Source organism: Gymnogyps californianus, unplaced genomic scaffold (genome assembly GCF_018139145.2).
Source record: "Gymnogyps californianus isolate 813 unplaced genomic scaffold, ASM1813914v2 HiC_scaffold_117, whole genome shotgun sequence".
Taxonomy (NCBI): domain Eukaryota; kingdom Metazoa; phylum Chordata; class Aves; order Accipitriformes; family Cathartidae; genus Gymnogyps; species Gymnogyps californianus.
In genome coordinates, this window is record NW_026113998.1 from 5,961 (window position 1) to 19,042 (window position 13,082).

The 13,082-nt window shown below is 38.7% G+C and overlaps 1 protein-coding gene across 1 annotated transcript in view; it reads right to left on the bottom strand.

Annotated features, from left to right (window-relative positions):
• Positions 1-1,410: 1,410 nt before the first annotated feature.
• The window catches only part of LOC127027987 (solute carrier family 12 member 2-like), a gene marked incomplete at its 3' end in the record, with an annotated part of 45,642 nt that continues 33,970 nt past the window's right edge, over positions 1,411-13,082 (bottom strand). The window contains 7 exon segments of the mRNA XM_050913822.1: positions 1,411-1,491; positions 1,579-1,706; positions 2,200-2,308; positions 7,332-7,442; positions 8,303-8,442; positions 10,352-10,447; positions 11,052-11,127. Of these exon segments, the coding sequence (XP_050769779.1) occupies positions 1,411-1,491; positions 1,579-1,706; positions 2,200-2,308; positions 7,332-7,442; positions 8,303-8,442; positions 10,352-10,447; positions 11,052-11,127 (741 nt within the window).

Here is a 13,082-nt window from a genome sequence, read left to right on the forward strand (position 1 = left end):
GAGAATTTTTAATTTTTTTTTAAACAACTTTATCACCACAGTACCCAAATACCTTAAATATTAAGATATTTTGACAATATTCAGGTACATCAGGAAAAGAACAGTCATAGTTGTATAGATAATGAACTGAGATTTACATGAACACTCAAATTGGTGAGCATCTAGAGTTTGTTCTCATCCCCCTCAGACATCACTACTCAGTGACATTTGCTAGCCCCTTCAAAGTTTTAATGACTTGCTCATCACTTCATTAGAAGTACACAGTGGGGAATAGTTGGTGGGGGAAGGGAAAGAGTATTTGCATCTGTCCAATTCTTGATCCAATGCCAAAAAAAAAAAAAAAAAAGCTAAATTTCACTTTGTCTTTCATTTCATAACCTATAACTTCTGATAATAGGAATTTTTAATTAACAGATTTCCAACTGTAAGTTATAAAAATGTTTAAAAGATGACTAAAATATTCTATTAACAGATGAATATAGATTAATATTAATGAGCACGGGGGTTCAAGTTCTAAAAATATTCATATTTGGTAGCAGAGATCTATGTGGTCAATCTAATTAGAAGACAAGTTTACTATCAGTCATTATCCTGCATAGAGCACAATCACTAGAGAGCAATTATTTGGCAGAGCTACAATATAGTGTTAGCCAACAGCGGCAGACTAGCAAGATTGGTATCTTTAGAAAGGAAGTATCATTAGTGGTAAGATCAATGGTACTCTTATAAATGTGAATTTCATTCAAAAGGCAGCACAACTAAGATAAAGCAAGGTCTTTCATATAAGAAAACTGACTACTGCCAGAAACTAATTTATGTGACACACAAAAACATTTCAGATCATCTCCTCCTCCCCCCCAAAAATAAAAGCTATAGACATTTCTGAACATGACAACACTTCTGAAAGTGGGGTTAGACAGATAAAAGATATCACTCACTCTCCTCCCTCTACTGGGAATTACTGTTCATGCCACCTTGCCAAAGAGTTGTGTGACCATCCCAAAATTTGCTTCAGGTAGAATAGCTGACTTGCACTATTTTCAATCAGCATAGGTGTTAAGTGAATATTTCCTGAAAATGCACTTTTCTAATACAGAATCTTACTGCTAAATTCTAAACATCTTAACGGAAATGCTACCACAGATTACGAGATACCAATATGAAATCTTGTGTCATTTAATTGTCATCTTTAGTCTGAAGCAGGCACCACTAATCTTAGAAAAATATCACTCATTTTAAAAAATGATAAAACACAACTGAAAACTTGGATCTCCAACAATAAAAATTAGAAAGCTCTGGCTATTACTTTCCTATGCATGAGAGTCAAACTGAATTACATAAGATATATTAAAACATACCCTCACAATGAATGTGAAATGATAAAGTAAAAAACATCCACTTTTTACCTACAGATACTGCAATTCCTATGTAAACCAAAGTAGTAATTAAGATGGCCAACGGCGTTCCTTTAGGTATAGCTGACTGAGGATCCTGAAAGAAAAATTTCAGTGGGCAGTCATGATACAGATAAACATACACTCAGTGTTTGTGGTCAGAATTTGCTAATTCACTACTCACCGCAAGATCACCTGAGATATTTGCGCCAGCAAGTATGCCGGTTGCAGCAGGGAAGAAAATAGCAAATACAGAAAAGAAAGTGTCCTCATTTCGGAAATCTGGTCCAAAGTTCTCTGTAAATATTTCAGCTGTAGAGAAAGATTTGTTCATTTAAGTCTGCCATTATTCATATATAACCTACAGTATTAGCCAATTCCAGCCAATATTAGCCCCATGAAAAAGCTAAAGAAAAGAAAAAATCCCACGCCCACACACAGCAGCATGCCCTACTCAAGTGTAGAACATTTTAACATAGGTAAGTCCTAATTCATCACTTCAGCTCAAAATAAAAAGTCAACACAGTAAACTTAAACAGTCTTTAAAAACAGAACAAGTATGTACAATATGAACCAGCCTTTTTAAAGTTAGTATAATTGATATTAAGCAAGCAGGACCAGTTTTCGGCCTCAAAAATTTTAAGATTAAGGAATAAAACAACAGAAGCTTGTTCTTCCCAGTTCTTTCAATCTCTGTAGTTAAATAGGAAGTGACTATAAGCTATTTTAGATGTTTTAATCAATTATGACAGCATGTCTCTTCTCTGCAAAGATGTTATTTAAGATACTAACTGTTCCAACATACCTTTATAACCAAAGAAACCTTTATGCTTCTTATTGTCCAAAGGAATAAATGTCCCGATGACAAAGTCTCCAATAGCAAGTATGAGGATCACCAATAAAACTATCTGTGCCTGAAATATAATGATTACAGTCAGACAGAAGAATTTGCCATTTTGCACAGCTCTAAGTCTCAAAGCTAAGAATGTTTTCTAAAATGTAAATGTATTCTAAAATTACTTCATTCCAAATTCAGCTAAGTCTTATAATATTTGTTTTCCACAAATAAGGCATGCTGGATAGAACACATACCAGAATTTAAGAGAAAAATATGAATAATTTGAAAGTTGAACATTTATTCAAAAAGGAATTTGTTATTACTATACCCCCCAAAAACTGATTCCTCTAAAGACAAAGTACATCAAATTATTTTGTCCCTAGGCCTTCCAGAAGGAAAGGATTTGAGTAGATTAAAGAAACTTACGGGGGGGGGGGGGGGCTGAATGCACACAAAAGCTAGGAGTATAGCCTTATTAACTGTGATTATAATACTTTGCCTTATGCTTAAGTATGTATTGACTAAAAATTCTACGTTGGGAATCAAATAGCATTTGTTTGCTATTTTATACAATGGACTAGTTTATTCTGTTCAACTGTCATGCTCTCAACCATTGTTTACAAAATTAAATTGCAAAGACCACCACAAATTTCTTTTTATTTCTAGCTTTCAAACTTTTTTCATTGCAATCTAGGTTTTTAGCTGAAGTTGGACAAAACCATCACAAATACTACAGTACCAACAAAATGAAGTATTTTAAACTATCCAAGACCTCAAAAGTATGAATAATGATAAATCTAGGCATTGAGAAGTAGTCGTGGCAGTCAGGTGAAATCCCCAGTGACTGGAGAAAAGGGAATATCACACTCGTTTTTAAAAAGAGTAATAAGGAGGACCCTGGGAACTACCGACCAGTCAGCCTCACCTCCGTGTCCGGTAAGATCATGGAGCAGATCCTCCTGGAAGGCATTTCAAAGCATATGGAAGACAGAGATGATTGGAGACAGCCAACATGGCTTCACCAAGGGCAAATCGTGCCTGACTAATCTGGTGGCTTTCTACAATGGAGTGACTGCATCAGTGGACAAGGGAAGCACAACTGATGCCCTCTAACTGGACTTCTGTAAGGCCTTTGACACGGTTCCCCACATTCTTACTGCTGAATTAGAGAGATATGGGTTTGATGGATGGACTATTAGATGGATAAGGAATTGGCCGGATGGCCACATCCAAAGAGTTACAGTCAATGGCTCAATGTCCAAGTGGAAACCAGTAACGAGTGGTATCCCTCAAGGGTCCGTACTGGGACTGATACTCTTTAATATCTTCATTAATGACATAGCTAGTGGGATTGAGCACACCCTCAGCAAGTTTGCGGATGACACCAAGCTGGGTGGTGCAGCTGATACTCTAGAGGGAAGGGATGCCATCCAGAGGGGACCTGGACAAGCTTGAGAAGTGGGCCCATGCGATCCTCATGAAGTTCCACAAGGCCAAGTGCAAGGTCCTGCACCTGGGTTGGGGCAGTCCCCAATATCAGTACAGAATGGGGGATGAATGGATTGAGAGCAGCCCTGAAGAGAAGGACTTGGGGGTACTGGTGGATGAAAAATGGGACATGAGCCGGCAGTGTGCGCTTGCAGCCCAGAAAGCCAATCGTATTCTGGGCTGCATAAAAAGAAGCGTGGCCAGCAGGTCAAGGGAGGTGATTCTCCCTCTCTACTTCACTCTCATGAGACCCCACCTGGAGTACTGCATCCAGCTCTGGAATCCTCAGTGCAAGAAAGACATGGACCTGTTGGAGCGGGTCCAGAGGAGGGCCGTGAAAATAATCTGAGGGCTGGAACACCTCTCCTATGAGGAAAGGCTGAGAGAGCTGGGGTTATTCAGCCTGTAGTAGGGAAAGCTCCAGGGAGACGTTATTGCGGCCTTTAAATACTTAAAGGGGGCTTATAGGAAAGATGGAGACTTTTTACCAGGGTCTGTAGCGACAGAACAAGAGGCAACAGTTTCAAACTGAGAGAGGGTAGATTTAGATTGGAAATAAGGAAGAAATTCTTTACAACAGTGGTGAGACACTGGAACAGGTTGCCCAGAGAAGTTGTGGATGCTCCATCCCTGGAAGTGTTCAAGGTCAGGTTGGACGGGGCCTTGAGCAACCTGGTCTAGTGAAAGATGTCTCTGCCCATTGCAGGGGGGGTGGACTAGACAATCTTTGAAGGTCCCTTCCAACCCAAACCATTTTATGATTCTATGATCAAGATTGTTTAGATTTTATATTTAAATGAGCAACCACACTGCCCTATTCTGAGTTATTTTATTTCCCATATGCCAAAGTCTCAGGGAAAACTATTTGTAACCTGACTTTTTCAGGCCTAGGATCAGAACTTAATATACAATAGCACTGTAGCATTGCTGATTATTACAAAATGAACTGAAAGTTTTCAGTTTACACAGCCTCACATGTAAAATGGGGTAGTATAGAGATAAACAGAGCATGACAGCCAATAGTAGAGTTAGAAGACCACCTGAAGAAACCAGTTCGTGCATCGTGTTGAGATCTCTCCTTTGCCAAACCTACAGAAGACGAGGCAAGAGGTACAAGGATGCAGCTAGGTTCTGACAGAAGTCTTCAGTAAGTCCAAAAAGATAGAGTTCAACATGAAGTTACCACAGAGCAATTGTCCCAGATGGATTTATTCAGTAACAGACCTAGGCTTCTCCATGAGGCAAGTGTTTTCTAAATCTCTTCCTTACACTGGAACGTCTCAGACATTAGAAAGAACAGGCTCCTAAGACTTCAACACAGAGTTGAGTGATAAGAGAACAGAAACTCTGAAAAGTAATTTTGGAATGCTTGCACACTTGCCTGGAAAACCAATATTTACTTATAAGCTTTTAGGTCTACTTAAGAGGCATTATTATAGATTCCCCTTGTCCAGTTTTCCAAGGCATTCTCCAGGTCTTGGGGAAGGCTTAGAAGAACATTATAGATAAAATAAATACTTTCCTCTTGATAATAGTTTTGGTATGCTAAGCTGCATGTTAACCCACACAAAGTGCTTGTTTGACAGGTTCAGTTGTTTACTGTAGCTCCTACCTGCCTTCTTCCATGGCTTGTTGGCTTGGTTTCTGTGACTTGATGTTTACATTGAGCCAAAAAAAAGTTACAAATTTCCTTATAAGGAAGAGGCTGCAGTGATACCAAAGTTCAGGTTTGATACAGAGACATTAAACAATGAGGATATTTCTATGTAAACTATTGTTATGGAACTGTTCTTGCAAAAGCAAGATATTTCTAGAGATTTTAAATTACAGTGGCCAGAGGGTCACTAACAACTAATTCCTTCAAAGCAAAAATTAAGTGGTTAAAATTAACGAGCACAACACTGTCCAGAGTTGGGTGCATACAGATACCATTACAAAATGAAGTTAAAGACAGCAAAGGACTACCTGAGAAAGGTAAATAATTTCTACAGAAGCATGCTGTTCAATTTAAAAGTATATGCCAAAGTTAATTTCTGTAGATTCTTTCCTCCTTGGTCATAGATTCAAGTAATACATTTATCTTCACTTCCTGTTTCTACAATCCCTATTCTAGGGCTGTAAGCAACACCACCTCCCCCCATTACAAAACCCCTTTAGTCTAAATTATGAAGATCATCATCTTGAGGCAGGAGCATAAGAAAAAGTTATAACATGTACATTAAGAAGCTCCCTTCAGTTACCTCTCACTGCAGAAAACAGCAGCAGTTGTGACCCAAATATCAAATGGGAAGGAAGATCAAGTGAGGCTCTTAATTATTTGAAAATAAAAGCAGCAAGTGAACACACTATGGAAGGGTATACAGAAAAAGTCTACCAGGTGCAGAAAACAGTGAGCAAGCTAGACTGCCCAATAATAAAGAGCAGAAGACTAACACATCTTCTATATTGATGTATCCTACGATTTGTATGTGTTTGTTTCCACAGAGTTGATCTAAGACCACGTAGCCACAACAAGATGGGGAAAGTAGGTTCTCCTTCCTACACATCACTGCTTTCACCACCACCATACGTTCATAACCCTCTTCAATGCTGGGTATAGCACTGGCTGTTCCAAATGAAAGTAAAAACACAAGAGTGCAAAGAAAGGTAAGATCACTGGTTTTCAGTTAGCAGTAGCTACATAACTTCAGATTGGCTTCAGCAGCAGCCATGTATTTTCCAACCACAGAGCTCATTTGAAGCTCCCAGTCAGAAAATTCCCATGTTAAAACTCTTACCTTTATCTTGTTCTTCTCTAATTTTCTCAAAGAACATAATACTGTTAACCTTCTTGACACACTACCATCAACAGTGGATTATGCTGTTTTCTAAGGGTATTAGAGACCCTTAAACTTCCAGTGCAACAAAGCTATCTAAGACCTGTCCGGATCTACACATGCTAGTGGCTAGACAAGTAGCTATTATATAAAAATTGTCCACTACTTGACTGCTAACATACCACGTATGCAACACTGAGTGCACTAAACATAACTATATTAAAAATAGACTATTTCAGTTGGAAGGGACCTACAACGATCATCTAGTCCAACTGCCTGACTGCTTCAGGGCTGACCAAAAGTTAAAGCATGTTATTAAGGGCATTGCCCAAAGGCCTCTTAAACACTGACAGGCATGGGGCATTGACCACCTCTCTAGGAAGCCTGTTCCAGTGTTTGAACACCCTCTCGGTAAAGAAATGCTTCCTAATGTCAAGGCTGAACCTCCCCTGGCACAGCTTTGAACCATTCCCACGCATCCTGTCACTGGATCCCAGGGAGAAGAGATCAGCACCTCCCTCTCCACTTCCCCTCCCCTCAGGAAGCTGTAGAGAGCAATGAGGTCATCCTTCAGGTCTCCTTTTCTCCAAACTAGACAAACCCAGAGTCCTCAGCTGCTCCTCATAGGACATGCCTTCCAGCCCTTTCACCAGCTTTGTTGCCCTCCTCTGGATGCATTCAAGTACCTTAACATCCTTTTTAAATTGATCATAAATCATAAATCAACCAGCTGAGGTAGAGAATATAGACAAAAAATATGAACCAGAGAATAAAAGAGAAATGATAGTTGCTTACTTTGGCTTCCCATTCCATTCCTGCAATGGAAATACCCAGCAATAGAACTACTGTGATAGCTCCTATGATTCTGATGTTATTCATTTCATCGACCATCATTGTTCCATTTTCCTAACAAATGAGTACAGAGTCATATACTTTGTCAAGTATTTATTTCCCCTGCTGCAGAATAGAATTTTATTGTCTAAAATTTGTTAACAAAGTTAAAATAAGTTTGTGGTATAGAGGTTAAATTCCCTGTACGGGGCACAAACAAATACTTTGGGTTTTGCCTTGTTTTAAGTCACTGAATCATTCTCAATAGAAATGATCATTTTTCTTCATAACCCATCCTCAAAGAGGATGACTTTTCTTCAACTGTCAGATAATTAAATTAATTGGCAAGGAAACAGCTACCATGTTATATCTATACATATAGTTTTCCTTGTTGTTCACCATTACTCTCAATTATTTTAATGCATTCTAGGCTTCTTCCCAATCTAAGAGGAGAATGATCAAGTTCTCAGTGTTACATTTAATTTAAAAAAATTCTAGCAGACAAACAACATTTGGTTGTGTTTATTTTAAGGAATTATTTTTAATAAGCAGAACCCCTTTGAAAAGGGGCTTAATATAAATTACTATTACTTACAAAAAAATAGCTCACTAATAAGAATCTTAGCATTAAGAACTCATGATTCTACATTGTATATCTATCCTTCAGCTCTCCATCTCTAGCTTGGACTTTACCATAGATTTTGCATTTTATCTTTTCAGGGAGGTGAACAGTGTAAGAAGCTTCAGCTCGACATCAATGATAGTCTGTTTTATAACAAAAATCTACTGAATTACAGCAGTAGTTCACCAATATAACAGTAGTAACTTTGTACCTCATTCCATGCCTTTAAACTATAATGCACAGTGCCATTAAACGATAGCTCAAATTGGCATAAAGGACAGGGTACTCCATACAATCAATATGGTTCATTTACCTTGAGCAGCTCCACAACTGTCTCTGCAAAACCAACAACATACATTGCTACTGCAACAGCATTGGCAAATGCAAAAATTAGACCTATGGCACCACCAAATTCTGGTCCCAAACTTCTGGAAATTAAGTAATATGCTCCTCCTAATAAAAAAAAAAAAGGGGGGGGGAGGGAGTTTAAGACTATATGAAAATCTTATGAAGACTGGATAGGCATCATCAGCTTAAAACTTACATGAACATGATAGTGTTTATTCTTGCATCTTTCCTCATATTTAATAAAAAAAGAGAACCCAAAACTCCAAAATTCAGTATGTTATAGGCATGCTGAAGTTTCAGGAATCTATTTCAAGTTTCTTAGAAAAGACACCAGTTGGAAGCAATCACCTGACTCCTGCACCACATCATATTATTCAGCTAGCCAACCAGTTTCAAAGTTAAAAAACAAGTTGTAAAATGCAGAGAGCAGTACTATTGGCTTTTTTTATTTCAAACTATTCAAAGCAATTGTACATAATTTTGCTATTACACATTTTAATTAGCTATAGTTCAAGAAACTGGCAAAAGAAACTGTAATAAATCCCCTCAAGTTCCAAATCTACATGACTTGTTTCTTAAAGTTCTGTTGCCAAAGGAACTTTCTACTTTGCAATGAGGCTGTCATAATGATCATGATAGCTCTGTTTTTCAGAACCTATTCTTCATATTTAGACTTGAAAAACACACCATCTCAAACCCAACATATAATAAACTGAAAACTGAGTATCTACAGCTTTAGAGAAGCTTAAATGAAAAAAAAAAAATTTAGCAAAGGCACATTTCCGTTTAAGGCTAAGATTTCTAGAAACAAGGAAATCCTTCAGTTCCAGACAGATAATTGAGTGACATGTTAAAAAGAAGCAGGAAATCCTTAATTCCACTACATTACAGTTATTGTGTAATGTTTGTAGATACCCGACTGACATACATTGCACACAAGAATATCAACTTTTCTGTTACGTACTTTAAAAAAAAAAAAAATTCATAGAAAGAATTGGGAATTTATTCCCCAGTTCTTCCCATTAAGCACTTAAAAGTTTTGAATAAGGCACTACTTTGAAAAACTGATTTTAAAAAAAACCAACATAATAAAAAATCCTTTATCCCATAAGAACAGGAAGATCAGAAGTGTAATCACAATGCAATCACAAACATAGAACTATCACTTGAGATCTACTTGACATAGTACTAAGATTCATAACTGATCCTTCCTGTCGCGTCTCTTAGTCTTTATTCTTCATCAAGAGAATTGGATAAGCACAAAAAAATTAACGGCTTCTATTTTAACCCTCCCACAATTTCTACTCATAGCTGTCTTATAATGTCATGAAGCAGTTTGAGCATGTTACAGGCACTGGCCATTTACAGAACTATTTTGTAGGTACAAAATTGCTGACAACAGCACATAAACCACGAAAGCGAGTAAAAACCATCATCCTCAGAAAACTTGGAGATAATCAAGAGTTTGGAGAATCTCTTTTCAAAGCAGATTTTTACAAAATCTTCACAATAGAACTAGAATGTGTCTTTTTGTATGTTCTCATATAGATACAGCTTGTCTTATTACAGGATGTATTTAATTAGTAAGTTTTATTTCACAGGACACAAACACATAAGAGCACACACACATGCTCTTACCCAACCAATGCAGATGCAGGAGAATATCAAGACCCTATTCATTCCTGGACAGGTCACTCTGAAAGAGTTTATATTCCAAAAATTAAAAATAGATAATGCTTCTCCCACAATGGAGAAGCAAGCCACTAGCCAAATCAAATAACTAGAGAAACAATTGGTTTTTCATTAGTTACATTACTGTTTAGTCAAATACAGAAAATTAGGAAGACTCTGCTCCTCAGAAAACTAACTCTTCCCTACTCTTTACCCATATTGCCATTGATTTTTCTTCCCCCCATGCTAAAAGAAAACAGAAAAGAAATTAGAGGCTCCATCTGAAGTGTACACTTCAGAGCAATGCTAAAATACTTTAAAAGCTTTATGAAAGCAGCTTTACCTCCTCTTACAAACCCATTTGTAGCTATTGCTGAAGTAGACAGTCCTGTAATAGTTGTCACAACAGTGGCCATTGCAATAACTACAACAGACAGACCTTTTGAAAGAGAGGAAAAAAAGTGTAAGTCCAGCAGTATTAAGATGTACAAACATTCAACTTAATTTTCATTAAAGTCTTGCAAATTTGACACAGTTTTACTGTATGCGGCCCTGCACATTCAAGCAAAAGGCTTCTTTGCTCCTCTTTAGTACAGTAAAGTCTCCTAGATATAAACAAGACTTATCAGACTAGATAAGCATAATCTTTAATCAGTAAGGTAAAATCTGCATCCTAGCACTTTCAAGGGTACATATGCCCTTTGCAGATGAGAGATTTTTTGCAGTCCAGTGCTAAGTTAAGCATTTGAAGAAAATTATTTATATACTACACAGTCTATATGCAGATTTTAATAATTGGAGATCAGAAAGTTTATCTGTACAGTTTATTGAAGACCTACATATGTCAATTTTAAATTATATATCTTGTAGCTAAATGAAAAAGTCTAAGTAAATTCATACTGCTTAAAGTTTTTAAGGGTGAAATATCAGAAATATTAAGGTCATTTTCTGCCCCTGTCTAACAACAAGCTCAGGATCAACACCTCTTTTGGATCACATATTTAAGTGTCACTGAAATAAAATTATAGTATTAGTACACATACCTATCCCAGCTTGTCCTACAATCCACGATAGTCTGATGAAGAGCATCACACCCCAAATATTTAACATGCATCGTACCTAAGACAATAAAACAGACATTTTACATATCTGCAGTCATTTCCACTAATTCTTCATTTCAGTTTTTATTATTGTCTGATAATTCAGTCTTTCCTCACTGCTTCTCAAATTGTTTCCTCAAGAATAGATTCTTTAGTTTAGATAAGTTTAAGTTTGATTAAAAAGAAAAAATAAAAGTGAACCTAAGAATGATTAAAATGTTACTACCTTGAACAAGATGAAGTTACAGTACTTCAACACCTGATACTTGTAGCATTTCTTGACAAAATAACAAAAATAAGTTATTTAGGCTCCCACCTTTAGGATCCAAAATTTATACTACAGAATTGTATTGGGTTTGCATGGCAAGGTTTTGGAAGCAGGGGGGCTACAGGGGTGGCTTCTGGGAGAAGCTGCTAGAAGCTTCCCCCATGTCCGATAGAGCCAATGCCAGCTGGCTCTAAGACGGACCTGCCGCTAGCCAGAGCTGAGCCAATCAGCGACAGTGTTAGTGCCTCTGTGATAACATATTTAAGAAGGGGGAAAAAAACTGCTGCACAACAGCAGCCAGGAGAGAGGAGTGAGAATATGTGAGAGAAACAACTCTGCAGACACCAAGGTCAGGGAAGAAGGAGGGGGAGGAGGTGCTCCAGGCGCCGGAGCAGAGATTCCCCTGCAGCCCGTGGTGAAGACCATGGTGAGGCAGGCTGTCCCCCTGCAGCCCATGGAGGTTAGCAGTGGAGCAGATATCCACCTGCAGCCCTTGGAGAGCCCGTGCTGGAGTAGGCTCCTGGCAGGACTTGTGACCCCATGGAGAGAAGAGCCCACGCTGGAGCAGGTGTGCTGGCAGGACTTGTGACCCCGCGGGGGACCCACATTGGAGCAGTCTGTTCCTGAAGGACTGCACCCCATGGAAAGGACACATGGAAATGACCCAGTCTGGAGCAGTTGGTCAAGAACTGCAGCCCGTGGGAAGGACTCACATTGGAGAAGTTCATGGAGGACTGTCTCCTGTGGGAGGGACCCCATGCTGGAGCAGGGGAAGAGCGTGAGGAGTCCTCCCCCTGAGGAGGAAGGAGCGGCAGAGACAACGTGTGATGAACTGACCGCAACCCCCATTCCCTGTCCCCTTGTGCCACTCATGGGGAGGAGGTAGAGAAGTTGGGAGTGAAGTTGAGCCCAGGAAGAAGGGAGGGGTGGGGGAAAGGTGCTTTAAGATTTGGTTTTATTTCTCATTACCCTACTCTGACTTTTGATTGGCAATAAATTAAATTAATTTCCCCAGTTTGAGTCTGGTTTTTTGCCCATGATGGTAACTGCCGAGTGATCTCCCTGTCCTTATCTCGACCTACGAGCCTTTCGTCATATTTTTTCTCCTCCTGTCCAGTTGAGGAGGGGGAGTCATAGAGTGGCTTGGTGGGCACCTGGTGTCCAGCCAAGGTCAACCCACCACAAGAATACATCACTAAAAATAAGATTGTGATATCTCCAACAGTCTTAGAACCCCAGTTCAGATCTTCCGCTACTTCTCTTCCAAGCACTAAAGCGATACCCTCCTAAATATATTTATTAAAAAACCACAAACAAACAAAAAACCCCCACAAATAATACCCACACACACAACTCACCACCCCAAAAACCCCAAACAAAAAACAAAACCCCACCAACTCCCCCCCCTGTCGTGGTTTAACCCCAGTCAGCAACTCAGCACCACGCAGCTGTTTCCCCCTCCCCTCCCAGTGGGGTGAGGAGGAGGAAAGCAAAGGAAAAAAAAGTAAAACTTGTGGGTTGAGATAAGAACAGTTTAATAACTAAACTAAAATATAGTACTAACAATAGTAATAATGAAATATAATAATAATAGTAATGAAAAGGAATGCAACAAAAAGAAGGGGGGGGGGGGGGGAGAAAAAAAAACTAGTGATGCACAATGCAATTGCTCACCACCCACTGACCAATGCCCAGTTAGTTCCCGA